The sequence below is a fragment of the Pituophis catenifer genome, unplaced genomic scaffold (genome assembly GCF_029215685.1).
Source record: "Pituophis catenifer annectens isolate HBS135680 unplaced genomic scaffold, rPitCat1.0.hap2 SCAF_6, whole genome shotgun sequence".
NCBI lineage: Eukaryota > Metazoa > Chordata > Lepidosauria > Squamata > Colubridae > Pituophis > Pituophis catenifer.
Window position 1 is genome coordinate 42,128,415 of NW_027256886.1, and position 17,675 is coordinate 42,146,089.

General features: G+C 37.9%; 1 protein-coding gene across 1 annotated transcript in view; it reads left to right on the top strand.

Annotated features, from left to right (window-relative positions):
* HPSE2 (heparanase 2 (inactive)) overlaps positions 1 to 17,236 on the top strand; it is a 141,789-nt gene extending 124,553 nt beyond the window's left edge. The window contains exons 7-12 of the mRNA XM_070945185.1: positions 624 to 717; positions 3,498 to 3,604; positions 8,078 to 8,192; positions 12,106 to 12,251; positions 14,109 to 14,255; positions 15,719 to 17,236. Coding sequence (XP_070801286.1) covers positions 624 to 717; positions 3,498 to 3,604; positions 8,078 to 8,192; positions 12,106 to 12,251; positions 14,109 to 14,255; positions 15,719 to 15,884 — 775 coding nt within the window. The 3' untranslated portion in view covers positions 15,885 to 17,236. The remainder of the gene's footprint in view (positions 1 to 623; positions 718 to 3,497; positions 3,605 to 8,077; positions 8,193 to 12,105; positions 12,252 to 14,108; positions 14,256 to 15,718) is intronic.
* Positions 17,237 to 17,675: the final 439 nt, after the last annotated feature.

Genomic DNA, 17,675 nt, shown 5'->3' on the forward strand with positions numbered 1-17,675 from the left:
CAATGACCAAACATAGGACATCTAAGACAAATAGAGCATGAAATATCTTTCTCCTCTTATTCTCCAACAAATGAATTGCTTTTGTTGTTTAGAATTCTTTTATACTTGGTCTGTCAATTTATTTACAAATCTGATAAATGTTATCTGTCTGGAAAATTGACTGAGGGGACTTCCATACTTTGTAATCAATTATTATTATTACTATTTTATAGACATTATTGTTTATATTTATCATAGTTCTAGACATTATGTAGAAATGTGTTCCTGGCTTGAGGTCTCTCTCTTCATTAAATTGAATAAAGTTATCTAGGACTTACAAATTGCTGCATAAAAGTACAGAAAGGTAAAGTTAGAGTGATTTAAGAAGAAGAATTAAGAAAAAATATCACCATGGAGAAACTTGTAGAAGAATGGGGTTTGGGGCCCAGGGAAAAGCATGTGGCAAAAGCACAGAAAAAGAACAGACGAAAGAAGCAAAGGTCACCAATAGCAGCTGACCTTGTGCAGAACAGAGAGAATATTTGGGGGAAATGTAAATGTGGACAGCAGCGGTCCTTGGTCAAGGTGAGGGAGAGCACATAGTTGCAGCCCCTCTGACTGTTGCCTTCTCATTTTCATTCCAGTTACTACCTTGATGGCCGAGTGGCCAAGGTGACGGACTTCCTGAAAACACGCCTGTTAGACACACTCTCTGACCAGATCAGGAAAATCCAGAAAGTGAGTGAGTGTTGCAAAGGTGGGGAGCTTCAAGTACTTCAGGGTGCTGAGTCTGAATTTGACAAGTGCTCAGTACCAGACGGGTTTAGCAAAGGTTTCTACTTTGCTACTTTAAGACCCTGTAACTTCCAGCAAACTCAAGTCCACTGTAACTTCCAGCAAATTTGACAAATAAGCTAGATAAAATAAGTATAAGAATATTTGAGAGAGATTCTGTGGACAGTGAAATATCCTAAACCCTGTCCTGATAGAGATATTGGGAAAGCTGTTATTGACTGAAATAGTTTAATTTCAGAACCCATGTAAGAATAATACAAAAGTCATTATGCAGGACAGGAAGTGGGGGAGGAGATGCTAGTTTTGGAGAACAAAGGTGATGAATCTTTCCTTCGGCTAATGTATATCAAGGGAAAAGAGGCCACTTCTATGAACTCATTATGCCTAGCTCTATTTCCTGTAAGGTACTTGACTAGAATGTTTGGTCCATTTTTACAGAATGTTTTGACTTACCAAGAAAGCTATAAAAACAGCTTTATTATGGATCATTTTTCTCTCTTAATAGAAAAAGAATTTTTAGCTGCACTGCCAGATAGATCCTAACAGGGGAAGATTTACTTCATTAGAGAACCCAAAGATATCAGCTTACAGATGCCCTAATTAAATTTATTACCTGCTTTCCTATTCTTTGTTTTATAATTTTGAGATGGTTCCTTCAAGTAAGTCTAGTGAATGACCAGACCTTCAGGCACTTGTCAGATTTCTATCCAGAGGTAGCAAGAGTTGTAAACTGACATCATTAGACCTTGTGTTCACTTACATGCGTTTGTTTTTTGGCACCATCACGTCCTTGACATGTCTGTGCTGTCAAGGTTTGTCTTATGTTACAGGGGCTTTCTCACAATGGGGTCTCTAGTGCCATGTACATACTTCTCTTTTATACTTCTTTTTTGCCACTGCAGTTTCATAGGAAAAAGTTAAGCCAGTTTCTGACAAGGTTCTGGGCTTAGTAACATACAGTATGCTCCAAGACATTGATTACTCTCATTAAAGGCACCAGTATAGTTAAAGTAAGAAATAGCTTTGTAACTGCTACTAATGCCTGTTTTTTATTGAAAACTAGCTTAGAGGCCTGCTCGGATTTATAAAGAAACTACCATAGGCTTATATGCTGCTCAAAAAAATAAAGGGAACACAAGCAGAAGACATCCGAGATCTGAATGAATGAAATAGCCTTATTAAATACTTTGTTCTTTACATACAGTAGTTTATACACTGCTCAAACAACTAAAGGGAACACAAAACTACTGTATGTAACGAACAAAGTATTTAATAAGGCTATTTCATTCATTCAGATCTCGGATGTCTTCTGCTGTGTTCCCTTTATTTTTTTGAGCAGTGTATATTAATGTAGATTCTGAACATATCCTGAACAATCAGACATCCAATCTACATGTTAATCTAACAAGCATGTTGTTTCTCATTAGGCTGTATACACTTGCATATATACACAGCTTCCAGTTTTATGGTGCATAAACTGAATCATATATGAAAAGAAGTATTTACTAAAAGAACATATATATTTATAAATGTACATTTTAAATTACAAGTAGTCCTCGACTTTTCCTTAGTGACCATTCAAAGTTACAGTGCCACTGAAAAAAGTGACATGACCATTTTGCACACTTATGACCATTGCAAGATGGTCATATGATCAAAATTCAGATGACTCATATTTATGATGGTTGCAATGTCCTAAGGTCATGTGATCAACTTTTGTGACCTTCTGACAAGCATAGTCAATGGGGAAGCCAGATTAATTTAACAACCGTGTCACTAATTTAACAACTGCAGTGATGCACTTAACAACTGTGTCAAGAAAGGTCATAAAATGGGGCAAAATTCACTTAATAAATGTCTTGCTTAACAACAGAAATGTTGGGCTCAATTGTGATTGTAAGTTGAGGACTACCTGTATATAAAACTATTCAAAACTAGGCAGCGGCAAGCAGTAGTCAAACTACAAAGTGTATATATGTGGAAAAAAATACCATTGTGGAAATTTTAAAAATACTAACTTTTTAAAACCTGAGAATGAGGTCAATTTGTACTTATTTTAAAAACTGAGAATGAGATCTTATACAAAGTTCTGCTGTAAGTAGGAATAAAAAAAGTTAATGGTGTTGCCATATGGTATAGCAGCGTACTGTGATATATGTCTTGGAAAGCAAAATTATAGTATAAGTAAAAAAAAGAATCTTTCCTTACATAAGGGTCTGATCTGGATAATGGAAATATCTTACATTGTGTGAGTAATTTCTGTTTTCATAAAGAAATGAGGCTTTGAAGGCACGGGCAATTTCATTTTGCAAGAGTGAAGTATTTTATTGATTAGCCTGCTGTCTGCTACTTCATGTGAGACACCACAAAGAGACTGAAAGGAATCACTGAATGTACAACAAAACTAAGAGAGCCCACACTGAGGTAAACAAATAGGAAGTCAGCAAAGAGTGATATGGTCCAGGAAAGCAAGATCAGTGATCATAAAAGAAGAAAATAAAGTTTTGTTCAGATTAACATATTTTCCATCCACTTCTTATTTTTGTTTTCCTCATTATTTCAGTGCCCTACTAGTCACTGACAAATCAGTATTATTTATGCTAGCCTGTAATAATACCTGTTTTAAAGTTACCCGCTATAGCCAATTGTTGAACAGCAGGGCTATTCCTATGTTCTTACCACCACTTTTGCTTTCCCCTTCTTTTTTTTTTTTTTGGCTACAGGTGGTCAATGCATACATGCCTGGAAAAAGGATTTGGTTAGAGGGTATCGGGGCTGCTTCTGAAGGAGGCATCACTAATCTCTCAGATTCCTATGCTGCCAGCTTCCTGTAAGTTAATCTAAGGATGGAAGTAGTGATATGTTTATGAGAAAACCAGTAAGTGCACAAAATGGTTAATTGGCTTCTTTATTGTCTATAAAACACACTAATCCCAATTCTAAAATCAAGGATACTGTACTATCATTGGATTAATGGTTATTAGACTTTATCCATCCATTTTTCTGTTTCAATGGGAGACGATATGTATATGTTAGTAATAACATATAAATAAAAGAAGCTATTTCTTTAAGGTAGCAATAGCTAGGTATCTTAAAGTAGTAGCTTCTCCACCTTTATCTATGTATAAACTGGACATACTGTGAGCAGATTAGAAAGGGAACATTTAATTAGCTCTAATGCTTTATCATACCACCGCACAGTCTATGGACCTATAACCACCAGAGAATTTTTACAAGAATTATCTGTCTCAATCTATTGTGAGGGCTGTTCCAGAGATGGGAAGGGAAAGGAAGAGTAGGGAAAGTATTAGATAGGGAGCAAAAATGATATTAGCAAAGACTTTTTGGCTCTGGCCACACTTGTTAAACTTTACCTGTTACTGCCAAATTCCCTAGAGATTAAAATTTATTTATTTATTTATTTATTTATTTATTTATTTATTTATTTATTTATTTATTTATTGTGTGTTTTTATTATTTTTACAAATAACTCAAGGCAGTGAACATATCCACCACATCTTCCTCCTTCTATTTTCTCCACAACAATAACCCTGCTAGGTGAGTTGAGCTGAGAGAGAGCAACTGGCCTAAAATCACCCAACAGGCTTTTATGGCTAAGGTGAGATTTGAACATCCTGCTTTCTAGCCTGGTGCCTTAACCACTAGACCAAACTGGCTCTAAAGGAGTTTGAAAGAGCAAAAGATTTATGCAGAACAGATTTCCTTTTTGTTTCAGCTTTATTTACTTACTTCCTATCGTGAGGACACATTGCTTAAAAATGGTTAGTGAAACAACTAGTGCCAAAACAACAGAGACATGAATCCACAGGTAACGGTAGATAAGAAGTAATATCTGTTGAATTTTCAGATGCCAAAAAAGTGACTGATTAAGATAAGCTAACGAATGGAAAAGAATATTGTGCCTCTCGGAACTCTTTAACACATTATTATAGCAGATTTATTTATACTTTAAGCATAAGTGCATTAGTAGTGGGATTCAAATCCCGTTGCTACTGGTTTGCTCGTGGGCGTGCGTGCACTTGCGCACGCACGCAACACTTGTACACATGCGCAGAGATGTCTGGGCGGGTGGGCAGAGCCTCCTGCTGCCGCTGCCGCTACCGGTTCGCCCAATCTGGGGCTAACTGGTAGCAACCCATCACTGAAATGCAACCATTTTTAGGAGCACAGTGCTAATTAGTTTAAGTTCCCCTTTCCCTCCCTTTCTCTTCCATTTGTCTTTGCTTTAAGTTAATGATTTTTATTTCGTTTTTATGTTATGAAAATACGCAAAATTCATATTTTAGCACAAGGCCCTTGGAAGCTCTGTTTGATCATTTTTAGTAGGTGTCATTAAAATCCATTTTTAAAATTAGTATTTTTCCTCATGGTGTGTGGGAAAGTGATGTCATGGGTTATAGGTCATCCAGGTGGTGGTGGAAAGAACAATCCTGGCAACTTTTCAACTCATTTATAAAAATAAAACAAAGAAATCACATGGGAAATTTCAAGTTATTAAGTTCATAGAAGGTGCTCTATGGAGATCCACATGGTCAAATCAGGTTAATCAACAGAAATTAGTATAGGGGTCCACTTTCTTAAAAAAAGAGTTTGCTTATATACACTGACAGCAGGCGATCAACGTGTTTTGTCTGACTTAGCTAAAAATTGTGCTAGGCAACTTCCCTTCCACTGTTTCTCTCCCCCACTGGAGATAAGAATCTCTGCCCAAAAGAAAATGAGGTAGCCTCAAGCTTTTCTTGGGGTAAAAAAAAAGCAGATGGAAATAAAGTAAGTTTAATGGTTGAAGACTGCTGATAAGATTCCTTTAACCATTTCTATTTGATTGTGTTTTAAATTATTCCATGGGAATTTACATCCTATTTACAGAAGTGTGAAAACAAATAACTATTTATTTATTTATTTGGTTATTTGTTTATTTATTTATTCATTCATTTGTTTATTTCAAGTACACATTTAACTTTTATTATGGTTTTAAAGAAAGTGATAGGCTATGGTATTAAAATTGAAGGAAAGTACTAAACTTGGAAAGGAGTTTAAGAGAAGAGATGAAGAGTTGAAAAATGAGAAAAGTATTTTGACAGCAATATTCTTAGAACTTTCTCTTAAGAGTATCAGTTACTACAACTAGTCTTCAATTTACGACCATAATTAGGATTAGAACTACCATCACTAAGCAAAGTGGTCATTAAATGAGTTGCACCCTATTTTACAACATTTTTGCCACAGACCTTAAGTAAATCCACTTCCCCCATTGATTTTGCTTGTCGGAAGCACCCTGGGATAGCAAACAATAATCACATGACCTCAGGATGTTGCAACCTTCATAAATATATGCCACTTGCCAAGCACCTGAATTTTAAACACATAGTCACACGAACACTGTGATGGTTGTAAATGTAAGGACTCATTGTAAGTCACTTTTTTAACACCACAGTAACTTTGAACTGTTGTTAACAAATAGTCATAAGTCGAGGACTACCTGTATAAGAATCAGTCCGTTTTAGATATGGATTTAAAATTGACAGAGTACAAGAGTTATATTGACAAAGAAATTATACAGGACTTATAAGCGAAACTAGCTGATATTTTAATTTCTAAAATGGACACACAAATAGTAAATCAGAAGAGTGACTGGATGTATATATCTCAACTAAAAGAGTGATTTGGATAGCTTTCTTATTTTGGACATTAAAAAGAGTTGTGTTATTAGGCTATTTCTAAGAAAAGATAAACAAAATAAAAAGAGAATGAAAAGAAGTCATGGTTCCAAAAGGTATTGTTCAAGGACCCAGAGAGTATTAATCCTGTCAGATCAAATCAGCTGAGAAGAGATTATAGGGGAAGGTGTCCTTCAATAACTAGGTCTGTGATAGTGTTTTATAGGTAATAACCAGAATCACATCCAGAAACAAACTGGGAATCAGTATGGCTCATGAACATACCTACACTGCTGTGTTCTGGATCAGTTTGATGCTTCTGGGTGGTCTTCAAGGACATGCAGTAGTAGTCAAGCCATGAAGTGATCAGGGTATAAATGGCTGTCTGAAGGACCTTCCAATTTTAGATAGGGCACAATTGGTGCAGCAGATAAAGTTGCACAGAGGCACTCCTAGCCACAGCGGCTACCTACTCATTGAGCAGATATTAAAATTGCTCATAAATTCAAATCCTTATCAAATGCACTGTTGTGGTGGTGGGCTCATCTCATCACACCTATCAGGACTCCACATTCATCTTGAATATCTCATTAAAATTAAGGGAGAATCATCTCTCTCTTTCTTTCTTGTCTAGTGGTGCCTTATACCTTAACAATAGAAATTCAATTTCCCCCAATATTTCACTCAGTTCTTATAATTATTCCATGGACAATTTATGGAAGTTCTCTTGGGATATTTTCACATAAATCTCCAACTTTTCCCTGTAGAATCTTGGTAATATCATATCCACCTCCTTGCAGGAGAGCTGCCAAGACACCCTTTCAATCAACCGGCTGTCTTAAGTTCAAAAGAATTTAAGTTTTATTCATAATAGACAAATAATGGATTGTCTTGGGTGGGGGAGGGGGAAAGCAGACCTGCTAGAATGTTTTTATTCTCCCTCCCTCCCTCCCTCCCTCCCTCCCTCTCTCTCTCTCTGAACAAAAATAAATTTGTAGTTTTGGTTCATTCAAAATCCACATATGCTAATATTCAAAGTTATCTAATGTACAGAGACAATATAGGGCATTTTGTCCATTGCCCTTGTTGGAAGACAGTAAAAATAATTGTAGAAATATCTTTGACCCTTAGTGTTGAAGTTTTTTTCCATCATAAATTGCTGAAAACATGCTGCATTGTGCACAATAGCAATTTATATCATCTGACTATGCTGGGTTTCAACTTTCAAGTCCAAAAAGTTCCCATAATTTAACTCTGAAATATGTCATTTTTGGAAAAGATCTTGAGTACCTCTTAATTAGAGGCTTCTATGGTGACTGCTAACGCTATTTCTCAGTGAAGTAGCAGAATAATTAATTCATGAACATATCTTACTTGGATGGCAAGTTAATACCTTTCAAAAGAAGAGAATGCACCAGGGACATCTTCCCCCAAACTAGTGGCCTCCAAATGTTTTGGAATATAATTCCAGTCATCTTAAATCACTGACCGCTATGGTGAATTGTGAGGTATCAGTTAGACAAGACAGCTTTGATATATGGAACTAAGGCACAACCTAGATTGAGGAAATCTATCCTGCTATTCTTGGTTAAAAGCTAATCAATTGTCTTCTAAATTGCTAGGTGGCTAAACTCTCTTGGGATGCTAGCGAGCCAGGGCATCGATGTGGTAATGAGACATTCATTCTTTGATCATGGGCACAACCATCTTGTGGACCAGAACTTTAACCCATTGCCGGTAGGTGAATGATACAGTACTGTATCTTCTGAATTTGCATTAACATCCCTCTGTTCTTACTGGTCCTCTGTCCTACATATTATACTGTATATTCTATATGTGTAATGTAACACAGGGCCTTTCTTATATTTTACATTCTTGTATATATACAACCAAACACTGTTTCTCTATCATTGCTTATTTTGTAAGAGTTACTTCAAGGCAGCATTTTTCACCTATTAGTAGAGGTATATAGCATGGTAGCAACCTTATTCACATGCTGTATCTTCATCAACTTCTTTCTGTCATTTCCAGCCAGAATTCTCTCTTCTTTTCGCTCTTACTAGGCACATAGCTCAACAGTAATTCCGTTCATTTCTCACCTCACTTTTCTGCTTGTTTCTTTCTTGTTTGCTCTATATTATCTCTGCTGAATCAGTCTGAATTTCTCTCTTCTTTTCATGTTGCCAGTCAGTAAATCAGAGGATTTGTGCATGACTTTGTACCCTTGACCTGTTCCTCAAATTCTTGGCTTTCACAGACAAGCAGGCACTCATACCCAGATATACTGTGTGTATGTGTGTGTATATATATTTAAGAAAAGATTTTGCACACACAGCTGAAAATCTACTGTTTTTTGTGGCCTGTTTGAACTCGGCTTGAAAATACATTTTTCCAGATTGGTTTCTTTCAATGCTAATAGGAGACATTAGTTAATGTCAAGTACAACATGTTGAAAGCAGATGGGGCAGGGTTACCTCTGGAGCTATAACTTTGTCCACTATGAGAGCCTCAATGGGACCCTTGTGGGTTGCACAAGACCAAGAGAATCAGGGCATTTCTTATGGGAGGGGCATTTAAGCCATAGCAGGGAGGAAGGAGGGGCAGAAGGGGAGTTATAGGTCCTGAAAACATACAATAAAAACAACCAAACCCAAGGCAGCCAGATCCTTAGGGAAAAAGCAAAGTGGCAGGAAAATGGAGCTGAACAAAGTTTAAATTTATAGGAATGAAGGTGAAAGAAGTTCACAATTTCACACAGCAGGGTGGTTCCTTGCAATTTAATGCAAACCCTCTTATTTGCAGTTCTTCAAAAGGACAGAAGTATTCACTGTTGAAAGTGTACAGGGTTCTAATAAGAAAAACATATGTTAATCTTTTAAAATAGCAGGTTTTCTTTTCTTCCATTTCAGTCTAGTAAATTTTACACCTTGTAAGTGAAACTTGGCAGCATCAAAAAGCTCTGAATCTCCATGGCCAGAAATGTACAGGTCTGGTAACATCTGAGGCACTCTACCCATAAGACCCTGGAGTGCAGCATGTAGATTTGGGAAGCAGAAGAGCAGTTACAAAAGCAGAGTAATCCTGTAATGAAGAGGAAATTTTCTGCAATTAGATTCTAGGAAAGCATTGGTTTCTGAAATTTTCTCCTAGCTAAAAATTTGTTGATTCATGATTCTTATGCCTCACATCTCCAGAATAATGTTCACAAAATGTCAGCTTAGGTAACTTCCATATACTAGAAAAAGACAAAGATATGCATGGTCTGTAGTTCTTATGACACAGACAGATTTAAAAAATGATACTTCTTGAATGCTTCTTTTTTTCATAAAGTTAAGGTTTAATTAAAAAAAAAACACTGCTTTATAAATAGACTGATAAGAGAAAAGGGGAGAGGGAGTAGGGATGGATGAAAATGCGGTGTAGATAATTATCAGGCTACTGAAAGACAGAGGCAGAGACACAGACTTATGTTACAATTCCAAGATCTGCTGTTAACTGAGTATCAACATGTAAATACTTTTCTCCAAAGCATTTATACCAAAAAGGCAGTTGGGGGGCCTTAGAAAAATCAAAAATCCTATGCAGAGCTTCCTCTAGGATTTCAAACATTCTAAATTAAGCATACAGAGCTAAGAAAAAAGGACATATTATGCATGCATCTTCTTTTGAGTAAAACTCACTCAGTGCTAATATCTTTCTTCCTATCCAGAACAGGTGATTTTTTTGGGTGGAGAGGTAGAGTCTGTTGAACAGGCAAAAATGGCATCGCTCAGCCGCAGCAGACTCTGAAGCTGGGCTGAGATGCGGTGCCCATTTCTTTTTTCCCGTGGGAGCTATCAGGGAGATGAAAGTGGGTGTTTGAGGCTCTGCAAGACTGCTGGGATGTGAAATTGAATCCTCCCACTAACTCATTGACGAAGACTTGCTATCTTTCCTTTGTGCAAACCCTCCAATGCTGAGAGAAGCCATGCCATCAATCACTGCCTTGGCCTGGCTGCCCATCAGCTGGCGACAAGCTTTGGCTAGGTGCCTTGCAAGAGCTCAATTGCTCTCCTTTCCATGCCATGGCTGATCTAGCCCTAACTCCAGAGATTCTCTGCTGAAGGAAAGACAATTGAGCTGTTGTGGTACCCATGAAAACAGTTCTGAGGTCTAGACTAATTCAGTTTGCCAAAGTGAATGTCTTTCAACTTCTGGAATATTATCCATATCATATATATTATATGATATCTAGCCCTAACTCCAGAGATTCTCTGCTGAAGGAAGGACATATATATTATATGATATTCCAGATATTTTCATCTAGCTAGGTTCTTTATAATTTTTGGAGCATTTTGGCAGATACTGAACTGCTGTTTACAAATAAAGTAAATGGCAGTTCAGTGTGTACTGCCATTTACTTTATTAGATAATAATTTTGGTCCTTACTATTACTTGAAGTAATGCTCAGTTGGAGCAAATTAAAGATTTATTCAAAATCCTAGGCAACTAAGATACAAACATTAAAACATGTAAGAAAACTTCCAAATGATAATAGCATATCTTATGAGATGCTTACAGATTTTTCAGGCTCAGTAGCTACTGGAGAGGATATTCTAAATGTGAGACTTCATGAAAAATATCTAAGAAAGAATTTCTTATCCCCAGATTTTTATAGTCTTTTCTGTAAAACTATGACAGCTCTAAGTTGTACTCTAAAATATTGTGGAATAGGGGCACCAAATTGTGTTTACACCTTAGCTAAGAATAAATACTCTGTCTGCTTTGCACATGAATCCTAAGGGTATATTGTTCTCATACTTGTGGTAAATGGCACCCGTATTGTTCTGCTGCATCTCATTTGACAAACGCGTGTACAATTGTCACTGGAAGGAACAGAACATGAAGTGACGAGAGCAGAACCACAAGTGGCATTTTATGTCCTGGGTTTTACAACAATAACTCTCAGAGAACTGGGAGTAGAAGGTCTATTATACTGCAATTATTTGTCAGGTTACAAGCAGTATTTCTTCACCATGTGGTTAGGGCATAGTTTTAGAGCTCAGATCTGGTTGCAGAGGTCTACGGGGCCCCTGGGAATGTATCCTGTAAGTCTCTGCTAGGAGACAGCCGTGTCTACTTATTAGGATTGTATAAAAGGCCATCTAATTTATGTTTTTTCCAATACCTCCTTTTCTAAACACACCTATATAAGAAACCCCTGGGGTCATGTCACAAACTTTCCATAGAAAAGGAAACTTAAATTCTATAGTAATAGGTTCAGCATTGGATGGAGCTCAAACATTTTTGACAGTTATTCTGAAAGGAAGAATTTGTGCAAGTACTGTTTCTCAACACAAGAAAAACACATATTCCACATTCTCCCATATTGTGTAGTTATTAAAAGTAGAAAAAAAATCTATTTTATATTTTCTGAACATTTTGTTGTTGTTGTTGTTAGTTGCAAAGTCGTGTCCGACCCATTGTGACCTCATGGATAACTCCAGGCTTTCCTCTCCTCTACCATCCTCTGGAGTCCATTTCTGAACATAGAGAAGCATAATTCTTTATGCGTAGCGTTACTCTTGGACTGCAGCAAACTAGAATATGCTTCATAATCCTTTATACTGCCTCTCTGCCCTAGGAATAATCAATCTGGCTTTTTTGACAGGACTACTGGCTCTCACTGCTATATAAGCGACTTGTCGGACCCAGAGTACTTGCTGTTCATGTTGCTGGACTGCAGAGAAAACCTCGCCCTGGCAGGGTGATTCGTGATAAGTTACGGATCTATGCTCACTGCACCAGTTACTACAAGTGAGTTATCTCAGAGCAGGTGCAACTACTGAAGTAAAAAATGGAGATTGGGCACTGAAGACCAGCAGACCCAAATGTGGTTAATCAGTATGAGCTACACCCACAGAAAGAAAATGTTATCTAATTCAGATGAAACTCTATGTTCCAGACTCCCAGAGCTATGTGTCATTATACCTGCTAAAGAACGAGTTTCATTAATTGAACAGTAGTGGACTAGGGGGAAAACCCTATATAAATACATGCATAAGTTTTTGCCTCCTCTTTTTTCCCCCTCTCTGTGTACAACTTGGCAACGTGGCTTTCTCAGATCGTGGAGGGGAGGAACAACGTTGGTGTTGATAGGGAAGCTCACCTATCTCTGGGACTGTGGTGGGAGCCTTTGTGGATGACATCAAGGGAATACAGTTCCCCAAAGGCCCCATAGTTTGGTTTCAGTTCCTTCTCTCCCCCCACTTCCCATTTGGGGCACCTAGCCTAGCTAGAGTTTCTACGATAAGCCTTCAAAGCATCTTAGGAGTGTAGGACCTGGGACTTTCCTAAAGACACAGGTCCCTATTGTTGCTACTTCACATCACCCAGATGCTTTCAGCAAGGCTCCCCCTCCCCCTCCTAGAGGGAACTTTGGCCAACGACTGACAGGTAACTGGCAACAGAAACAGGGAGAGATGGGAAAGGGAGGGTAGGCACAGGCCAGCAGACCCTTGGCTCCTTTCCATGCCCAGGGCAAATACTGTAAATGGGGGCCACCTGTGCAGAAGCTGAAGTTAACTCTCTCCTCTTTGGAGATATTCATGCCTAAGCTTAGTTCAAAAGCAGGAATATTGAAAACCTTATAAATGCTGCCTAAGGAAATAATATGTATAAAGCTTCAGATGCCTTGCATTATCCCATCTGTATAAACATCCTATAATAAAAGAGTGCTGTTAACCACACCATCATCATCATCACCCTTCAGGCAAGAGATGTAGACTGAAAGATTACCAAAGGCCACTAAAACAATTCATCTGGTTAGCTGAGATTTCAACCAGGGACTCCCAACCAGGGACTCTAACAATTCTATTAGCTTTCAAATATTCCCCCCAAAGGACTTTTCTTTAGCATACAGTATAGCTTTCTTCTGACCTATAAAATATTGCTTTTTAGGCAGGTAGCATTTCTACATGTAGTGTACATGATGGCAAATTACAGCTAAATAGGATGATTTTACTTAAACTTGTAAGGGCCTAATCGTCCTATTGCTGCCTGCAACAAATATTAAAAACCTGAAGCCCACTCTCATCCATTCATCACAGATGCAGTAACTGCATCTGTCTCACATGCCAGTTTCCTATTCAGTTTCATAGCCACTTGTAATTAAACAATGGTAGGGTTGGAAGCCTATTCATTTAACTAGACAGAGAACTGCTACATTTACTGCACTAATGGATATTAACTTTTTCCAAGAGAAAATATTGATACTTCAGTTGATGCACACCAGGCTAGATCTTGAAGCAAAAATGTTATCTTGTCCTACCTTACTGGAAACATAGGACCTTAGCTGCTCTGAAAACACATGTCCTTCATTAAGACCAAGGAATTATTGCAGAAAATGTTGGGAGTATCCTTTAGCTAAATCTTTCTTTGCAAAGTGACGAATTGGACAATTGATATGACAGAAGAACATCCTGGATTGAATTGGAGGAAATGCTTCTTGCTGTTAGGCAGTTAAGCTAAATAAGTCCCAAAATGGGGTTCCTATCACTAGAATTTCATGTTGGGATTGGAAAATAATAGTGAAAATCTTTAATTCTAGAGCTAACACATTATTACTAAAAATTATTCAAATGGTTCACCTTTAAGCTCTTATCTTTGTCACAGCCATAATTATGTCCGTGGTTCTATCACAATTTATATTATCAACTTGCATCGGTCACGAAAGAAAATCAAGTTGGTGGGGACCCTTCGGGACAAACTTGTCCATCAGTATGTGCTGCAACCCTATGGTCAGGAAGGACTTCAGTCAAGGTGAGTGCTATTGTCCAGTTCAAGGCCACTATCATGAGAACCCATTAAAGGAACATTTTAGTGACCAAGCATTGATATTAAGCACTGTACTCCATTTATTCATCTGTACATATGGTATGCTACCTGCCATTTAATTTCCATCTTTTTGTTGTCCCAAAATCATGTGAATAACGCTCACTTTTAAGAAACCATGTATTTTTGTGTTGTAAACAAAAAAGGCTACTTTTTTGGAACTTGTCACTGTGTCTAATTCCATCCAGCTTTAAAATACTGATGGAGAATCCAGCAATGTTGTTTTCCCAAAAATTCCACCCACGCTTGATCAGAGGTTTCCAGGCCCCATAAAGAAAACTATCCAGATATACCTTCTTGCTTTATTCTCCATTTATTTATGGTGCTCCACACAAAATCAGATAAAAAGAAGTACAGTATTGTACCAAGGCTTATATGGTCTAACATTCCATTTTCCTAATGGCCAATGAAATGCCTGTGGAAAACCCACAAATGGAATGCAAGCACAGTAGGCCTCTCTCTCTCAGCAAGTAGTATCGAGTCACGTACTGTCTTGGTTTTGGAATTATATTCCAGCATCATGAGTCATAACTAGGTATCAGTTAATGGTATGCTATGAATTTATCCAATCTGCTTTTAAAGTCTTCCAGACTGTTGTTCATCACTGCACCTTGTCATCATGCATGCCCTAGATCAGAGTTCCCCAAACTTTCAGCTTTGCAGACGGGTGGAGGGAAGAGGGGATGGTTCCGTGCAAGTGGTGGGTTGCTCACGCAAGTGGGAATGCATGCGCTCACCTGCCAATTCTGCAGCCCGGTTCCAAACAGCTCAAGGCCCAGTAGTGGGCCATGGCCGAGGTGGCGCAGTGGTTAGAGTGCTGTACTGCAACTACTTCAGCTGACTACTAGTTCAGCAGATCAGCAGATCAAATCTCACCGGCTCAAGGTTGACTCAGCCTTCCATCCTTCCGAGGTGGGTAAAATGATGACCCAGATTGTTGGAGGCAATATGCTATTTAGTATACTGTCGATTGTTGTAAGCTGCCCAGAGTCCTCGGAGAGTGGGCGGCATAAAAATATGAAATAAATAAATAAATAAATAAATAATAAATAATGGCCCAGGGTTGAAAATCCCCGCCCTAGATTAACCATACATTTGTTAAAGGTTTTTATTTGTCCTGAATTCTACACTCTCAGCCCTTCTCACCATCCATGTGATTCTAGTATTGGTATAATTTATCTGACAATGGAGTCACTGTCCTAGCCTCATCCTTCATAGGATCTTTAGGTTCCATAGCAGAGATGTAAAGATAAAGCTAGTGGCCATCTATCTTGAAGTCTTCATAGAAGAACATCTATGCTATCTCTAAATTCTACCTTTCCCCCATTATCTGGAAAGGGGCAGCTTTCTCCTCTACATTTTGACTGAAAAAATGCGTTTGGTCTGTGCAGGTCTGTGCAGCTTAATGGACAGCTCCTCACTATGTTGGATGATGGAACCCTGCCAAATCTGAAGCCTCGTCCCCTTCGTCCTGGACGAACCCTTGTTATTCCACCGCTTACTATGAGCTTCTATGTGGTGAAAAATGTTAATGCCCTGGCATGCCGGTATCGGTAGCTCTACCAAACCCCACTGCCAAGGACAGACCTTGAGACCCTCTTGGGGCACTTCTTGGCAGGGGTGTGCACAGACCACCAGGAAAAGAGGACAGAAGTGCCTCCAGGAAAATGCTGCCTATCCACTGATGTTTCACATGTTCTTATGGTCCTAGCATCCCCACCTGCTATGGTGATTTCCAAATAAGCAGTATTTTAAACCCTTTGCAATTTTCTTATAGACTATCATAGAGTGGGAACTTTGTGCCACCTTGTGGGCAACAAAGAAGCTGTAATATGAAGAACTGTTCCTGGTTTTCTGTGCTCAGCAAGTGGAAAGTCAAGATGCATCCATCACACCAGAGGCTACCAAAAAAGTATCAGCAGAAAGAGGCTTAGAATCTAATATTTCAGTTTTATCCCTGTGGATGGTGTGCCCCCTACTGGCAAGTGGCAACAGAACAAGCAATGTAGCAAGGAAAACGCATCTAGAAGAGCCAGAATTGTATCTTGAAGAATTAAGCACCCAGTTATGCTGCAGAAAACAATCCAGACATGAAATTCTGGAGTGTCTATAACTGCTTGAGCCTATGGCATTGTTGGATGGAAAAGAAGAGGATTGGTCTTGGCCACTGTAAATAATGCTGCCTCTTGGGAGCATTTGTTGTAAATGTTAACTATTAAATTATATTTTCTGAAAAGCTGAAAAAAATATTTGTAAGAACTGAGAAATTGAGGCTTTAAAAAAGTTTTCTACTTCTTGGAGCACAATCAATTGTATCAGGTGGTGCATGAAAGAATGACAGAAAGGCTTGTAAATATTTAAAAACATCTATTATATTTCTGTTTCAATATTCTGAAGCCTCTGCATCGTACTAAGTCTGGGCTGCAAAACTCTGTATGGCAGCAAAGAGCAATAATCTTCTGTGTCTCTTTGCTTTCATGTAGTGGTCATTCAGATTTTTACAAACCAGAACCAGAACCAGTAGCTCTATCCCTGCACTTTCTAAAAGTGGTGTTTATATTAAGTTAGATGTCACAACTATGAGCAACCAGACATCTGTTATGTTATTAATAATCCTGCACACTTTTCCAGTCTGAGGATCCATTCTATTGTTTACACTCCCATGCACAATAGCCTTTTAGATACAGTCCACCCCACATTATTTATCTCTATTCATTTCACCTAACTCAAATGTTACTAAAAGGAGCAAAGATCTATACAGTGTTCTTCAAGATTAAATTAAGTTAGCCTGGGGGGGAAGATAATTCAGATATAAAGTCTTGGGATTTTTTGGTTGACATTAAATGTAAATGATAACGAGATTTAAAATAAAAAATGAAGCTTCCACGATGTTAATATATACTTCTTGTCAAAAGAAAAAGAAGAAGAGAGAGGAACTAGAAGAAATGCAAAAGAAAGAACTTTTCACAAATGCCATCTAATAATAGTACTTGACTCTTTTATACTTTAGTTATCAGTGTTTAAAGTACAGGCCTCACCAAATAACTTGCCTAATTATTTAATGGCCTCTCAAGTTCAAAAATAGTTTTGATATAAATTTAAAGGTTTTATTACAGAACGAAAATTTCTAAACTGGTTTTCTTGAGCCTTTTAGCTCATAATTATTTTGCTATGTACATGATTGATTTAATTTCCCCTAGGACAACATCCAATTACAGGAAAAAAGTGTCAATGTTGTCTTTAGGCATGCAAGGCCAGGAATAAAGCAAACTAAATCCGAATCATATTATTTATGTAATGCTTTAGAGTTTTCAATTACTTTAGGTATGCTATAATTAATACTATTGT